The sequence below is a fragment of the Limulus polyphemus genome, unplaced genomic scaffold (assembly GCF_000517525.1).
Source record: "Limulus polyphemus unplaced genomic scaffold, Limulus_polyphemus-2.1.2 Scaffold14, whole genome shotgun sequence".
Taxonomy (NCBI): domain Eukaryota; kingdom Metazoa; phylum Arthropoda; class Merostomata; order Xiphosura; family Limulidae; genus Limulus; species Limulus polyphemus.
The window spans coordinates 1,522,887-1,538,630 of NW_013665624.1; the positions used below are offsets into that span (position 1 = coordinate 1,522,887).

The 15,744-nt window shown below is 30.1% G+C and overlaps 1 protein-coding gene across 1 annotated transcript in view; it reads left to right on the forward strand.

Moving 5' to 3' along the window:
• LOC106457137 (AP-3 complex subunit sigma-2-like) overlaps nt 1-15,744 on the forward strand; it is a 31,027-nt gene that overhangs the window by 13,277 nt on the left and 2,006 nt on the right. The window contains exons 2-5 of the mRNA XM_013916526.2: nt 3,409-3,500; nt 6,641-6,752; nt 11,128-11,199; nt 15,390-15,497. Coding sequence (XP_013771980.1) covers nt 3,409-3,500; nt 6,641-6,752; nt 11,128-11,199; nt 15,390-15,497 — 384 coding nt within the window. The remainder of the gene's footprint in view (nt 1-3,408; nt 3,501-6,640; nt 6,753-11,127; nt 11,200-15,389; nt 15,498-15,744) is intronic.

Here is a 15,744-nt window from a genome sequence, read left to right on the forward strand (position 1 = left end):
GGACACCACCACCAATGAAATAACAGACCAAACCAAGCCTTTATAGTAGCGAGGTATCGAAAATCGAACTGGTGTATTTAAGTGTTTTACACTCACAAAAAAAAGGAATTCTCCAAAACTAATTTGGCTCAAAACACACCCCCAATGAAAGAATAGACCATTCCAAGCTTTTACTTCTTGTTAAACAAATGTTTAAACAACTTTATTTATACAATTACGTACAAGCTGCCCAGTGTCGGCTAACAATACAAAGAATTAAACTGTGGCAAGTTCTTCAAATACTAATAGAATGATAGGTGACTGTAAAACACTTAAATACACAGTTCAAATTTTCCAACTACTAATCTAAGAATAATAGGCCTATAATCACTGTACAGTTTAATCTTCTTTTAAGGAAAGTAACATTAGCCAGCTTCAAATCTTCTGACAACTCCTAACTAGTCAATGACTTGTAATAAATTGTAGCAAGTGGCTCACATACCAAGGTCTTAACCTCTTTCAAAGTTCTTGTTAAAATATTATGCGGCCCAAGTGTCTTATTATTCTTTAAGCTTCCAATTTATTTGTTAACAAGCTCAGAATTAATATGATCATTTTGTTTGATCATGTTTCCATCTAGCATCTGTTCAGGATGAGAAATATTGCTTAAATCTTCATTAGTAAAAATATTTTTACCACCAATCTCCAGTGAAGGAGTACCTCCCAAATGCCACATTTCTAATACACCCATTAGGGTGTGATATTTGGCATTAGGCTCTTCCCTGTTCACTCAAATAGCTGTGTAAAGTATGACATATAGTCATATTCATAACACATTGTAGTGAACCAAAATTAACTGTTTTTCTAGCATCAATTATTATTTTTATTACATTTGATTTCTTAAAAGTGTAATAAATATTTGTGTCCAGACCACTAGCAGAGTATCATTACTCATTGAGACATTGTTAGCATTTATTTATTGTTTTTTTTCATTATTAAAAACTTTGGTGATATAACAGAAAATAGCTTAATTCAGAAATGATATAAGTTTAAAATGAATTGATATTTTTACTTTCATGATAAATTTTATGCACTTGGCTCTAGGCTGGTTGATCCCACACTGTCTTTACTTTAGGCTTATTAAACCAACACTTACTACACTTAGAAAATTTCACAGCACACCCCCTCATGGCCCCTTACACCCCCGTCACTAAAATTTTAATGGGCAGACAGTAATTGAACTATTCTATCTGGATAAATTTATTTTGGATTTAATAACTCATCCTATTTCAAGATGTCAAATGTGATTTGACACACACTGACTTTTATATAGGTTAGACAGCCACAGCTTATCTTTTACAACTAGTTATAATGTACATGTAAGAGGTTCTGTTGTAGATTTTGATTGTAGAAATGTTCCCCTTGAAATTCATAATAACTAAGGTCAATGTTGTAATAACTTCCGGTGTTCCTTCTGCATCCAAGAAGGGTCCTTTAAATAATACAAGGTCTAGCTTTTCATTTGAATATCATACCATTTTGTGGTTGAATATGTAATTTATTTTTAGGTTAATGTTTCTGTAATTTTATTTATATTGGTATAAGCCTAAAATTTAGGCCTGTTGATTTCTAATGCTTCACCGTATTTAGGTATCTAAATTATAATATATATATTCCTGTTTCTGTATTTTATCGCACACCCTTAGATTTTTTTTTTTGCAGCTGTTTACATCACAGTCTTTCTTGGAGAGGGAATGAATGTTATACATTTTGCATATTTTTTCCATCTTGTTTATAGTTTGATCTTTGGTTTGATTTGTATATTATATCCATTAATGCTTTTCTTAAATTGAGCATAGGTGACACAACTGATTAAACAGGTTTTTGAATTCCTGAATTCCCACAAAACTAGTAGTCCAGTTTGGTAGTTTCAGTTGTCTTATAGGCATTAACATAGAAGAATCACTAATAATATAGAGTGAAAATGTTTTGCTCATATTTAAGAAGCATATTTAAAAATTCTCAATATAGTTTTTATTACTTTAGTAGTAATTAAAGACTGAATAAGAAATGAGACAGTTACAAATTAACAAGCTATATCAGTTGAGTAATTTGGGAAATAGGATCTAGAAGACCTAAATGACTGTTAGGAATTATAAGTTTAAATGAAATGTAGGAAAATACTTTGAAATATTGTCATGGATTTGAGAAGTCACAAGATAAGTACATTGGATATATTAAAATTGGGAAATACATATAGTGTCTTTTATACCTATGCCTGAAGTCATGTGTTGGGACACATTTTAATGTCACAGTTATAACTGGGTTTTGTTTAAGTGATGTTTAAGATGTTATTTGTCATATGATGATTAATAACAGATATTAAATTGCAAAATTTTACAAATACATTCATTGTTAAAGTATTTATATGTACAAGGGTTATAAACCTGGTTATCAATAGCAAATAAGAGTTCATGACTATTGAGTTACAAATTTCATCAAGTCATTCTCCTTTATGATATTCTTATATTGCTTATTTTTTCTACAGTTTACCTTGATTGTGTAATAGTAAAATCAGTTATGTCAAAATACAATGGTAATTCTATTGTTAAGAACTTTTGTAATCTGAATATTCAAACATGGACATTTTAAAGCTATCTTCAAAATCTCAAATCTCTGAACCCAAACAAGCACTTTGTCATCCAAATAGAAGAAAACATAACTTGTCACCCTAAATATTAGACCTGTAAATTTCAAATCATCAGAGATATATATGTCAAAGCCAGAGAAACATATGACAGAAACTACCTTAAAGAAGAAAAATCCTGAAGAAAATTTTCCAGTTCAATGGTTACCTTACCAATTTCATCTCAACCTCGAGGGCAAAACAAAACTGCTTAACCCAGTTAATAAAATTAACACAAAGCCAAGAATGCACTGCCTTCATTCCTAAATTAAGCTACAAACTAAGAAGAATTTGCCTTGAAATATGGTAACATTTGGATGTATATCTCCCCAAAATATACTGCTACAATGATGATATCGCATAAAATATAGCCCACAGATAATTCTAGTTGGGGGGTTAGTAGATTTTGCTAATCAATTAATTGTCAGGCTCATTAATTGATTACATTCAACTAATCAGTTATTCTCACATAAGACTTGGATATTTTCAATAACTGGAAACACTGATTTTTAATTATTTTTGAATTAATCAAGAATAATAATTTGAAGTCATAATTGCAATATATTGATTATTTGGATAGATTGAAAACAATAATAATCAGAAACATTTCATTTCAATTATTTGATTGTTTTCTTTATATCAGTAATTGTAATTGATGCTCATAGGTAATTGATTATATCGACTAATAGTACACAGACAACCTGTTTAACTTCCATTTCTCTTTTTAACATGTCTTCCAATAGCCAGAAGACATGCAACAACAAATAGTACGGGAGACATTCCAATTAGTGTCCAAGCGAGATGATAATGTTTGCAACTTCTTAGAAGGAGGAAGGTGAGAGAATTCTGGAATCAACCTTTAGATTTTGGTTTTACTTTTTATTTTTATTTTTTTATATATAACAGTCCCATATGTCTGTGAGTAGGACAGAAGCTTAATAAGTTGCTGTTATTGTTTTAATGGATTCTATCTTTATACTGCTCTGACCATTTTTTATACATGATTTTAATATTTTCAGAAAGTAAATGTTTTTGGTATGTTCATATCATTGTGAAATATAAAGTTTAAAAGTTGTAATAAAAATCACAAATAATTTAATTGTATAAAACATTTTTGGGGCCATTCATATTCTGTCCTGAGTCTACCTTAACTATTATAATTATTATGCACTCCCTTCTCCCTCAATCTGAGTTACATTTGTCACTCAATTTTTAACAATGCTTATAGTGGAGGGTTATTTTTTATATGTGAAAAGCCCTTAAATAAATTTAAGATTGCTCATAAAGTTATTCCCAGCTTTACCAATTAAAGGTTAACTTTGCTTTTTAGCATACAGGATGTCACAACTCTGTCTTATATTATAGATTTCCATCTTCAACTCCATTTCTACATTGAGCCTATTTTGGTATATGGGCTTGATCACTACCAGGTCTGAAAAACGTCTTTTTTGCAAAAATGCAACTTGTGTAGAAATATATACAATTCTGGGGTTAAGTGTCCTAATTAACAATGTAAATAAGGCTGTCTCTTGAAAAGATATTTTTCTTGTTTGCATTACCTACTTTCTTTTTCTTTTAGCAATGAAAACATTTGAAAATATATAGACTAATGATCTTCTATTTTTTTACCCTTGAAATTGGCTACAATCAAATTTTAGTTCCCTGAGGCATCTGATTTATTTCAGAGCTGTTCTAAGATATCCCACTTCCCCCTTTCAGCAGCACTGCACACCCAGTGATCTAAAGAAAACATTAAAATTATTTGCACCAGGTGTTGTAACCTAGCATGCATAGAATTCTTCTAAAAAGGATGAGGAACCAAGGACATCTTACAGGCCTTGAAAATTAATATTTGAGAATTTTATTTTTGAAAGTGATTGAAAACAACTATTGGTAAATACAAAGATTTTTGGTGTATTAAGTAAAGATACTAAATTAGACCAACGGAATTACTAGCCAACTCTATGAATTTTCAAGCACAATTGCCTTGTAGAATTCCTGAACATGAGGCAATCTCATGATTTTAAGCTTGTGTTAGTTTGAAAAAAAATCTTTGTTATTTAACCCTTTTTGTTACTAATATCTCTGTGTCTATGGATATGAAATAGAAGAAAGTGTTATTTCAATAAAGATAGGATGAAAGACAACTTTTGTGATAATAAGTATATAGCATAGTTTGCAAAAGTGCAAACACACAAATTGTACTTGATGATGACAAAACCTTGTCGAAACGTTATACATTTGCTGTTATGTTAAACTTCGTTACCTATTTAAGCCGTCTCCAGCCATTATTAGTCTCAAAGTGGGTTCCTCATCATAGAATTTGAATTACCTGAGTAGTCTTTCTTTTTTGTGGTTGACTGTTGATGATACTTAACCTTACTTTTCATGCTAATGGTACTACTGCACTAAATAATTTTTTACATAATTAAGTAATGCTTAGAATAATTTTTTCACTCCACTCTTGTTGTTTCTTTTTGGAAAAACAAAACTTTAAGATCACTGAGTTCCTTCTAAGGTCAATTTTAACTTTCTTTCGGGTAGAAGTTACCCCTGGAATAACAGTTTTCCCAAACTTGCAAGTTTATGTAACATAAAGACCAGATTGCTAATAAAGATAACCAAAAACAGCATAAAATCACAAAACCCACAACATTCTCCCCTAAAAATGTTGTTTATCTAATCTGATGTCAAAAATGCAACTTTCAGGATGTGGGAAAAACCAGCACCACTATACAAGAACATTTTAACATCCATAAATGTAATTGATCACTCTTTACAATATGAAACTCATATTTCTAGACACTTGTTTGAGATCAAAAAGAGACAGAGGAATTAAGGAAGCAACTTTGAATACTTTACTGCCAAGTACCATCAATCTTGATCCTTAAAACATTGATTTTTATGCATTTCTAAAAATAGCTCCTTGAATAACTAGTTTCATTTTGATACTTATTATGTTATCTAATGTTAGTTATCTTTCATTCCTTTCTATATACATGCAAGGGTTAATCCATGTTTTTATTCTATTGTATTATTTTATAGTTGTTTTGTTTTTCTCTTAATAATTAAAACATTTTTCTTTCTTTTTGTTTCTGTCTTATGTTTTGGTCTCTAGAGTAAGGCACCTCTGTTTTTTGTTAAATAAGTTGTTTGCTGTTATATATGTTAGAGAATGTTTCATATTTCTACCTTAGTCCTTAACCTTTACCATTTTTGCTCTTGATGATGACAAAACCTTGTTGAAACGTTGTACATTTACTGTAATGTTAAACTTGTATTAAAGTTTTTCTTCATTACCCATTCAAGCCGTCTCCAACCATTATTAGTGTGAAGAAGTTTCATCTTCACCTCCTTTTTGCTAATTTACATAATAAATCCACAAGTGTGTATGTGTGTGTGCGTAAATACAATATTGAAATTTTTGTTATTTAATATTTTTGCTCTTCTCAGTGTAATCAATCTGCTATTTAATAAGCATGAGAAATTTCTGGAGAAGGTATGGAATTTGGCTTCCTATTGCTGCAATCAATTATGTTGATAAAATTATGCCTTGCAGGACAACAGCAGTCATTGAGACATTCAACATTACTTCACTCTATTAGGGCAATGATCAACAGTATGGCTGTTCTGTGGCTCCTTGTCCATATAATTTATATGACCCTTTTTCCATGTGCTTTGAACATAGATGTTTTAACAGTTTATTTTTATATTTTATTCCAGAACACAGATTTTTATTTTTTTCAATATAAGTGCTTGTATGATTCTGGTTTTTGGTTTCATTATGTTTACCAGTGCTATATGTCTGAAATGTACAAAAATGGAATATTTACAGAAAAATTTCTCTGTTCGACAATTTACTGTGATTTTTAATTTACTAGAATTGAAAAATATTTTATGTTACTATGCATCTATGAACACTGCCAGAATTAAAATGATCTTAACTGCAACTTTTCTTTGTTTTTATTTTTTTAGCTTAATTGGTGGGTCAGACTACAAGCTTATATACCGCCACTATGCTACTTTGTATTTTGTATTTTGTGTGGATTCATCAGAAAGTGAGTTAGGCATTCTTGATCTTATCCAAGTGAGTATTTCAAAGATATCAAGTTAATGGTTAGATAGTAGGCTTAGTAGGTATGAAAATAGTTTTTGTTCTTTTGCTGTCTTTTTAAAAGAGTCATGAAATATATATGTTTGAAATTTAATGTAAATTCATATAATGCCCTGCATACATAAGTAGGATTTTTGGCCTAGTATTTAAATGTAAAAAAAGAAAAACACAGCCCATTAGTAGTGGCTAAATGTATAATGTTAGTTGTGTTAACATCACCCCTGCCATGTGGGTTGACCATATAATGTTTTATTATATTGATTGTGTGCTTCACCTATAACTTTTACAGGCCATGAAATATTCTACTGAAAGCATCGATTGAAGTGCCTGCTGACATAAGTGCACTTAGATTTCTATTATATATAGTACAGATGTGAATTAAAATAATGAAAACACATTTATTAGTGTCAACTAGTTAGTAGAAGTTACATTGGGCTAGTGTGCTGCAAGCATAGGTCATTAACTTGGTTAACAAATTTTTTAGGCATCTATCATGCTTAAGTAGTTTTCAAAAATGTACTAGAATCTTCAAAAGTTGCAGTGATATTTCATTACTCTGTAAGGCTGATTTTCTTAAACAACAGTGGAGTCAATTAGGATTTGAAATTATTCAAATTATAAAATCTAATTTAAACCTTTGACCTAAATTCAGTTTTACTGTATCTGTTTTCTATGTGTAGTTAGTTTCCACTTTCCTAAGATGCAGGCCCGAATTGGCCAGGTGGTTAGGGTGCTTGACTCACAATCTGAGGGTTGAGGGTTCGAACCCCTGTCCCACCAGATATGTTCGCCCTTTCAGCTGTGTGACGGTCAGTCCAACTGTTTGTTGGTAAACGAGTAGCCCAAGAGTTGGTGATGGGTGATGATGACTATATGCCTTCCCTCTAATATTTCACTTCTAGATTATGGATGGCTAGTGCAGATAGCCCTCGTGTAGCTTTGCACAAAATTCAAAATAAACAAAACCTAAGGTACAAACGTGTACTTATCCTTTATTTTTGCTTTTCATCCTTGTGGTGTTTCTTTGATGACTATTAAACACTTTGAAATAAATCTTAAATTTCTGAGACAATACCACAATTGCACACAGTTGAATTATCTCACCACACTTCTGCCTTAGAGATTTGCATGCCACTAGTCTTTAGTGAACTCCCACCTAACTTACATAATTTATATTTGAAATACACTACACATAACATCTTTCGTGCTTGCTGTTGCTAACAGTGTATGATGTAATTTCTGAATATTGTTAAAAAATCAATCATTTTATTCATCAAACAATAGGAAATCTCAAATTTATTTTCTGTATAAAGTAATTTAACTTGTGCTTGTTTTCTTATTATTATTCAGCTTTTAATAAACTTATTATTATCATATGCATATTATGATTGAAAGACAAGAGTTGATATTAATATGGATACGTGATTGTTCATTTGGATATAGCATAATACAGTATATTGTAAAAAAGTTTGAGGCCCCCAAACCTATAACTTTAGCATGGTGATTGAAAAACAGTGCCGTAGTAAAAACAATAACATCTCCTTTCAACATACTGTATCATTTAATTAACTCAACATAATTTTTATTAGCTTATTGTTTATTTAGAATTAAAATTAATTCAGCATCTTTGTTTTTGGCCCATTTTTTGGTGGACCTCCCCTCCAGAAAAAGCTTCACAGCCCCAGAGCAGCTCCCACTTTGAGAAACACTGTACCAGACAATAATGATTTTCAAAGCATGTTAATCACCAAAGTTTCAATTTCCACAGAATATCACAGTGTGTTCATTTTATGAGTAAATTACATTCATCATACAGTAGGATGAGTTGTAGCTCTATGAAAGGTCAGCTTAAATACTTCTAACAATGTTCTCAGCCCCTGATTTATAAGAAAGGGAGCCATTGATTTTCTTGAGTATTATACATTCTTGCAGTTACGAGTGTCAATGTTCTGTATGAATATAGCTTAAGACAAAACTATAAGATTGAAAAAGGTTATGATAATTATCAAATAGGATAAGATAAAATATTTAAAGCATGAAAATAATTAACTAAATATTTAAAGCTGGTTGGATGACCAGTCATAGTCAATCATACAGTAATCTGCTCCATACACCTTTTTATATTACATATACATTTTATATTACAAGTATGAATAATACTATTTTTAATAATGCAAACAGGATTTCAAGTTTTATACATAAAAATACTGAACACGAGTCAAAGTATCTCATCAGTTTACTATGAATTTATGGTTAGACCTTGTTTGGAACATCTTATTCAAAAGAACATATAAAGAAAAATTATCAAGATCTATTCTAGGTTCGGACAGTTTTTTTCATGTGGGTATAGATTGAAATCTTGTGTTTTTGTTGTTGTTGTTTTTCTGAAGAGGAGAAAGGTGTGGGGATATGACTGAGGTTTATAATACTTAAAGGATTGGAATCCATAAATACAGATAAGGTTTTCATCAGAAAAATATAAGCAGTTAGACTAGAGGACACAAATTGAAATTCAGACGTGACTGTAATTAAAGCAGTTTTAGCTTTTTAATAGGGTTGATGGCCTTCAAGTGTGGTAGGAGCTGCAACAGTAAATGAGTGTAAGAGGAGATTTAACGAGTATTTTTATGATTAGACTAAATATAGAGACAGCATTTTTATTTTAAAACTTTTTTGGTAAAATTAATTATCTATAAACTTTAACAAATAAAAGATAAAAAAAACTAGTTGCAGCCATAAGCATACATCAAATACAAATTGCTTGAATTTATCTTTCATTGTAGGAAAGACAATTATTTTTCAAAATATGATAAAGAATACACAAAATTAGAACAGTAATACTGATTTTGTAAAAAAAAATATGAAGAATTATCAGGGTGTACTATATGGAATATTTATTGTAAACATTTTTCAAACATATCCAAAAATAAAATTAAAGTAATTGGCACAAAGATTTGGTCTTTTTAAGTTAGAGTTAATTGGAATCTTTTACTTAGGAATGGTTTTTTCATTCCTGATAAAGATGCTTTATTATTCTTCCATCAGTGGACTTGTAGGTTTTTGAAACTATTTCTGTTGTAAAAGGAATATGAGGAATAGATTCATTGTAGTGGTCATCTCTTTTCTTTTATATAATTTCATCCATACAATGTACAGGATAGTCTCTAAACAATATTTCTTAAAGTACATTTACCATCCAGTCCTGAAGTGCAGAACAGACTGTTTTTACGTAGATAAGATTAAATTCTGATTTTTACAAGAAGTTTTTTCAGTGTAGTTCCTGACTTTCTGCAAGCCTCACATAAAAACTACATTGTTTTAGGATTTTTTTTAACTATATGTCTTAGGTTGTTATTGACAAGTGGTAGTTTGTGAAATCAAGATTTTGGGAAACATTTTGTTTTTTGCTTTGTTAAGGGTAATTAATGTCATGTTAAAAGTTATTTAAAAATATCATAAAACAACTGTTGACAAACATTTCCTATCATCTGACATAAAGGATGATGTTCCTATACAATTTGACAATAGCCCAACCATTTTGGTGACATTATCCATTCAGTAGCACAATGTAAACTGTTCTTCAACCGAATACTGTGCCCTTATTTAAATGATTGTGAGAGCAATAGGAGCAGAGTGTTTGTGTGATACCATTTTATTGTAATGCTTTTTAACTTTTGGGACTCTTCATGGATGCAGTGACTTGCTATGATCAGATTTTGATCAACTGTAACAATGTTCCATATGCATAGATGGGTACATAGATGTTCTTGTGGAGCAATTTTGGTAACTTTTGGTTTAAAATGATTTATTTGTTATTATTTGCATCTGTATCAATGACAGTTTAGATGTACAACACATACATATTGATATAATTTCTGAATGATATGATCCCAAAGATGACTTTGAAAGTTCTTAATGAAACTTTCACAGGGTAAGTATATATACACAACACTTCATTCCATACCACTAACAATGATTTTCATATACTACTCCATTTCTTAAATGATTTGGCTATCATTGGACTTCTGAATTGCCTTGTACATATTTATGTCTGTAATTCTGCTTATTATTTTGTAAGAATTTTTCTTCTCAATAATATGGGTTTTCAGTTTATAACTACATTACTTCTGAATTCTATTATTAATACAACTGAGGTATTATTTTGAGTGGTTATTGCTTACGCATCATAATAATATAACAAAGTGTTGGATTTTTATATGTTTGTATAAAGTTAATTTGATGATACTTTATGATTTTTAATATAAATTTTCATATAATTTGTAATTTTACACGAAAGAAATGTGCTTTATTATTGTAAAGTATTATTTTTTTCTACAACAACTTTCAGGTATTTGTTGAAACACTTGATAAGTGTTTTGAAAATGTTTGTGAATTGGACCTCATCTTCCATGTTGACAAGGTAATTGTAACATATTTTTTGTGTAAAACTCATAATACTTGATGTCAGATTAGAAGAAAATCACTTTGGTCTTTCAAAAGAAGAGAATATTCTGTAAATTGATACAAGAAAATAGCATTCATAATGAAAAGAGAAAAAAAAAAGTCCTATGATTTATCATTGTTTTTATGTTTTCAGTGTAATTCCTGACTTTCTGCAATCCTCACATGAAAACTATATTGTTTTAGGATTTTTTAAACTATTTACAAGAGATCTGTCCATTGAACCTAGGCCCTACTTTAGAATTAATAATTACTATAACTCCCAATTTACTTTGCATACCTTCACAAAATTTGGCATGCTTTTAGTAAACATGACAACTCTTTCATACATAAAAATCAAATTCTTAGAGAAGACTTGTCCACGAATATATGGAAGTCGGTGTGTTGATTAGTCCGAATGCAAGGCTATTTTCATACTAAGATTACAAATACTATTTTCATCTTACAGTTTTCAAATTTCTTTTGTTTAACCTTTAAAAAAATCTACTAAATGAATATCAAACGTTTTTTCTTCCAGTAAAACTTTATTTTATCTGTTATTTTCTCTTCCCTATCCAATTAGAGTTGGTTGGTTTTGCTGACCTAGTAACCATCACAATAAAATACAAAATAAATCTAAAGTACTCCTTTTTTTTTTCTAGAATGACAGCAGATTGTAACACGATATTACAATTATATATCTGAAACAGCTAAAGGCTCATAATAATTTGTTTTTTTCCTTTTTCAACAATATGTACCAAATCCAATGATACAAGCTATTAATTATGCAACAAATGTGTAATTCAAGTTACGATATTGAATAACATAATGCACTAACTACTTGTGAGAATTTTTCGTAATTTTTTTTTAATTATCTAACCTAATAAGTATTTAATGTTATTGTTTTATTTTTATAAGAATACATAAAAATATACACAAAAAATATGAAATTTAGTACTTATGTTTGGCTTCTTGTTTTTTTTACTGTTGACCTAGTAATGAAACTTAAGCCTTTTTTTTCTTTTGTAATGATGGTAGTAGTGCATTAAATAATTTTTATTTCAAATATGCACTTAAGAACACAAAATAGTACATGCACAAAAAACAATATCCTATAATCAGGGGTGAAATTTTGCAGGTACTGAATACCCAGACTTATTTGAGCTGCTTTTTTGGATATGCTTGAATTCCATTGTTCCATCAGAAAGCATTTATTCATTGACTCTCAAATTGTCTTTTTTTATGATTTCAAAAACAGGTCCACTTCACTCAGCTGAGTACCACTACTTTTTTTTTAATTTTTTTTTTGATAATTTCACCCCTGCCTATAACTATTATAATTTAACTGGTTTTCTTACTAAAGCATAAGTGCCTTAAAATAATCCCCTTGGCTACTTAATGTAATCGTGGTGATAGGAACTTTCAATGTGTAAGCAAAATAAAAAAAAAAAAAAAATCTACTGAGAACCAGGTAGCATTATACGTCATTCAGTAAATTAAAATTGTATTTCTATTGTTATAAATAATGTAATAACAAATGTCAGAGAAAACTGTTGTGGCAATTTGTGATGGGTGTGACAAGCAGGTTTGAATTTCTAGTTTATGTGTCTGCAAGCAAAGAAGCTATAAAAGTAGAATATGCCTTAGTAATATCTATAAACGATAATATGTAACATTAAACTCAAAACATCAGAAGAAAATAGAGAATGGGCACACTAATAATAAAGTAATTTAAGTTTTGAGTGTAACTCTGTAAAAAGGTGTGACATATACTTTGACCTACTTGAAGTGATGGGGTTGATTTGAAATAGTAACTTGCCATTTCTGAACAGTAAATTCTAACTCTAAAATGAGAATTTGTTGGTTGGTTGGTTTTTCAGTAGGTGCTGATTTGATTTGTTTAGATTAATTGCTGGTTGCAAATGTATTCTTAAACCTTCTAAGATCAGTTTATTTATAACCTGAATTATTTAACAGGGATGAGAATTTCCCCCTTATCAGTGGTATCCCACCTTTTTAGACATGCTACAAATCATTCATAAGACCATTGCAAATCCCAGGGGAAACATTTTAAAACTAAATATTTTTGCATATACAATGAAAAACCTTTATTACAAATCAAACATTTAAGTCTGAAAATCTGCTTGATCTGCTTCTAAATTAGGCTCTGTTCTGCTTGGTAGATAGGTGTTATATTAAGACAAACATATGTTGTTGACACACTCATTTTGAGATGAAAATAATGATGACAGTTAAGCCTGTGACCCGAGTGAAATATTGGATTGGTGTCAATATGCCTAGGATCGGCTTATATCGGGATCGGATTTTGACAATCTGCATTTGTGTGTTCCACATGTCTGGATGTCCTTAATGTATATATACTAGTGGCATGCATCAAGCTTCAAAACTCATCTTCAAACTATCAGACTACAAAAAGGACACATTTTCATTAGAATACAAAACCAGTATATTTTAGATGAAGTTGAAGAACTCCTGTTATATTTATTTTCCTGTAAACCCTTAAATAAATCAAGAAACAAATCCTCATTTCTGGATACATTGTACTCTCTTAAGTTACAAAGGTGCCTGAATGTATTGTACTTTCATACTTTCTTAATAATCGGATCAGTATCAGAAACTAATACAGAGATCAGATGCAGACTTACTGACAGTCTTACAAAAAATACATACAATATGAGAGAGAGATTTAAGTTGGTTACAAAGAAAATTTATGCTGATCATGGTTTGACAAAATACTGATACTTGAAATCAAATGACAGGGGAATACCTATATAGTATATACATCAGATCACACATTACAGTCACCTCGGCTCTGTCACACCCTCCATAATGAATAAGTTATTTTTAGATTGCCATTTCAGCTCATTTATAATGCTGTCAGAAGCATTTACCACCAATCAGTCCCACACATGTATTTATTTATGTTTAGCATCATTAGTTTTTCATTCACAGATTTGGGGTATAATGAAAAGTTCTAATATTTACTATCTAAATATTATTTAATATTTTTGTATTTGTCATATGATCTTGCTTAAAAAAAGTTTCTCATACTTTTGTAATCTCTAAGAGTTTATGTTTCATGTGGTAACTATATTGGGAGGAGCACAATGAAATCTGGGAGAAAATGATCAAATTTCAATCACCGTGCTTAGCATCATGACTGATTTATAAACATTAGGTACTGAATTTGAGTTGGCTTCATTGATTAAGATGCTGTTGAATGTTATAATGATGGATAAACAGACCTTACCTCAGAAGTTCTAACTGGTGAAATTCACTTGTGCTTTGCATTTGAGAATTAAAGTATTGTCCAGGCTGTTCACAACAGGAAAGTCCTCAAAACATAACATACTTATAAAACCCTTATAATTACAATACCAACATCCCCTGTTTATTGTGCTTTATATTAGCACATTTTTGTTTTTAAAGAGGTTTTCATATTAGGTAACTTTTCAATTAGCACAGCCACTTGTGATAGAAATTTTCAGTTTAGTGTGGTTTTAAAATATACTTATGTGGGACACTTCAACATAGCTTCATATTTCAGAGATGCAGCATTTCCTCAGTTTTTCTCAAGGTAGCATCATTCTGTACAGGGGTATAATTTTATTTTTATGTTTATTTAGTGTTTTATATATTTCTTTGATGTTTGCATATTTAATTAATATTGTAATACACATTTAAAAGTTTCTGTATCCTGAAAACTTTCTGTCAAGAAAGCATCCTTTTCCTTATTATATGTATTCTTATGGGAAATTGTTCTTTCATTTAATGTGGTGTTTTTCAGGATCACAGTACTGCACTAAATGGGGATGCTGGTACTAAATTTTGGTTTAATTATTCATTAAAGCTTTAATCTGAGGCATTAAAGCTAGAACATAACATACTGCAATAATGATTGGGTTATAAGTAGTTAAAGTCAAAGTACATTTTAACCTTTTATAAGGATTGCTTTAGTCCAGTCATTAACTAAGTTAATTATTTAAATATTAGTTAATATGATCCAAGTTGTCTTAACTAGAAAGTTTCTCCAAGCTAACCGACAAGCAGTTGTGCTGTTATAATCTACTCTAATGAATAAGTTGGAAATCACTGTCATGCACTTCATCACTTTTTTTGTATTCATTGATGATTTTGTAACCAATCCAGGTACATTATATTTTAAATGAACTAGTGATGGGGGGAATGGTTTTGGAGACAAACATGACCGAAATCATCAGTCGTATTGAAGATCAAAATAAATTGGAGAAGCAAGAGGTGAGAATTTGCAATTTTTATTTTTTATGTGGCATTGTATGAAGCACACATAAGTTTGTGATAATACAGAGAAATTGTTGTTAACTGTTATACAACTATATTCCATATATTTCTAAATATTGCAATGAAAACAGTGTTCAGTAATTTATAGCAAGAAAAAAAATTAACTTAAGCTTGAAAAAAAAAAAGGGAACACAACTCGAATGAAATATTTTGTCCATTCATAATTACATCTGTAGTTGATTAA